The sequence below is a fragment of the Cyprinodon variegatus genome, unplaced genomic scaffold, assembly GCF_000732505.1.
Source record: "Cyprinodon variegatus isolate N-32 unplaced genomic scaffold, C_variegatus-1.0 Scaffold207, whole genome shotgun sequence".
Taxonomy (NCBI): Eukaryota; Metazoa; Chordata; class Actinopteri; order Cyprinodontiformes; family Cyprinodontidae; genus Cyprinodon; species Cyprinodon variegatus.
The window spans coordinates 756,729-758,376 of record NW_015150660.1 but is presented as its reverse complement, the minus strand read 5'-3'; the positions used below and the strand labels follow the sequence as shown (position 1 = coordinate 758,376).

The following is a 1,648-nucleotide window of genomic DNA, read 5'->3' as shown; positions in this document are numbered from 1 at the left end:
TCTCTGCTCTTTTTGGCCCTCATGTCCCTCCGTCGTCGGACTAAACTCGCCCCCACTTCCTCGCCGCCTCGGCCCTATCTAGACCCACAGTGTGTAGCACAGACCACGCATCAATATTGAGCATCAATCAAAAATGTCTGTGTCAAGCTTGCTGCAACAAACTGCTGCAGGAGTATAACCAGGAAGCGAGGTAGGAGGGCAAAATAGGTTTAGCGCCACCGCGGCACGGGAGGGAGAATTTCGTCCAGGAGCAAATGGATAACAATAGACCGAGAAAAAAAAAAAACATGAATCGATTATCTTGTGGACGTGTCGATGCATCGGATCGTCGGCTGTTGGATCGATGCATCGATACAAAACGATTATTATTTACACCCCTAGTCTATGGCCGAGAGGCAGGGAACACCCTGGACATCGCAGGCAAATCTAACATTAATATGCAAAAAAGAAACACAACTGGGTGTGAAAGTTCCTTCAGCTGTACCACTGCATGAGACGTTTTTAATGACTGTTGGTATTTCTTACACCCAGATTCCACATACTCCGTCAGCGCTCCACTCCGCCGGCTCCAGTATGTCGTGCGGAGAACTTGTCTGTCATGTTAATTAATGAGAGCTGTTCCACATCCTCGCTACTCCTCTGTACCTCACCGTCCATGTTCGTCTTCTCCGTCCATCACTGTCAAAATACAGAGCTGAGCTATTTTCTGCTCCGCTCTGGTCCGGCAAGGTCAAGATCCGTAACTGCAATCGCACCAAACAGGAAAAAAAACGTTGAGAAGATCCGGTTTGTCAAATTAAAATATGACAACGATAGATTGATAAAACAAATACAAATAAACAGATAAAACAGATACAAATTAGAGCATAATTTTAATAAATTCCCAAAAACTGATTTGATGAAGGGATTTGATGCAAAATACTGGTACTTCAACATACCAAGAAGCAGATTTCTTATCTCGATCAAAAAATGTATTTTATACTGAGAGGCCTAAAAGTTTAATGAAATTCATTCAAAACGCTGAATAGTGCATCTCACAACTTCGAAATAAACATCTTTCTGAATGAAGAGAGGCTGAGTTTGGAATTAAAGAACAAACATAGTTCATACAAACCAATTTCATATGCTCCTAGTTATCCCTGTTGCAAAAATCCACAACAAAAAGAAAATATTTGGGCAGAAACTACACGTATACTGGATGCTGTTGTGGATTTTTAAAATGTTTCATATTAAAATAAGCATTCTTTTCCGCATGTTTTGCCCCCGTGAATTTAATAATAATATAGGGCATGCTCTCCTCGAGCTCTGAACTATATTGCAATGAACATGTGCAATTAACAGATTTGCTAAAGTCATAAGAACCCCCCAAAAATGAGCTATTTTTCATTCACTCCGAAACTAACAAAGAAAATCACTTGTTTTTGGTCTCTAGGCCCAACCGGATGACTACTCAGGGACACGGATCAGCCCAAAGCACTCCATCTCCTTCCATAAGCACTGGAATATAGATCCTCTGGCTGTCTACAGAAACTGGCTGCAGGACCTGGAGCTGAGAGATGAACTGTGATAAAAAATCTTTTTGAGAATATTGGTCAAGAGCGCCTATTGTGTCTGGAAATTATGCTCAAGATAATTCATGTTTGTCGTT

General features: G+C 41.4%; 1 protein-coding gene across 2 annotated transcripts in view; it reads left to right on the top strand.

The window, feature by feature from the left end:
* The window catches only part of LOC107088125 (beta-1,3-glucosyltransferase-like), a 54,714-nt gene extending 53,072 nt beyond the window's left edge, over window positions 1-1,642 (top strand). For both annotated transcript variants that reach the window (XM_015380074.1, XM_015380073.1), the window contains exon 14: window positions 1,433-1,642. In XM_015380074.1, coding sequence (XP_015235560.1) covers window positions 1,433-1,567 — 135 coding nt within the window. In that variant the 3' untranslated portion in view covers window positions 1,568-1,642. The remainder of the gene's footprint in view (window positions 1-1,432) is intronic.
* The last annotated feature ends 6 nt before the right edge of the window (window positions 1,643-1,648 follow it).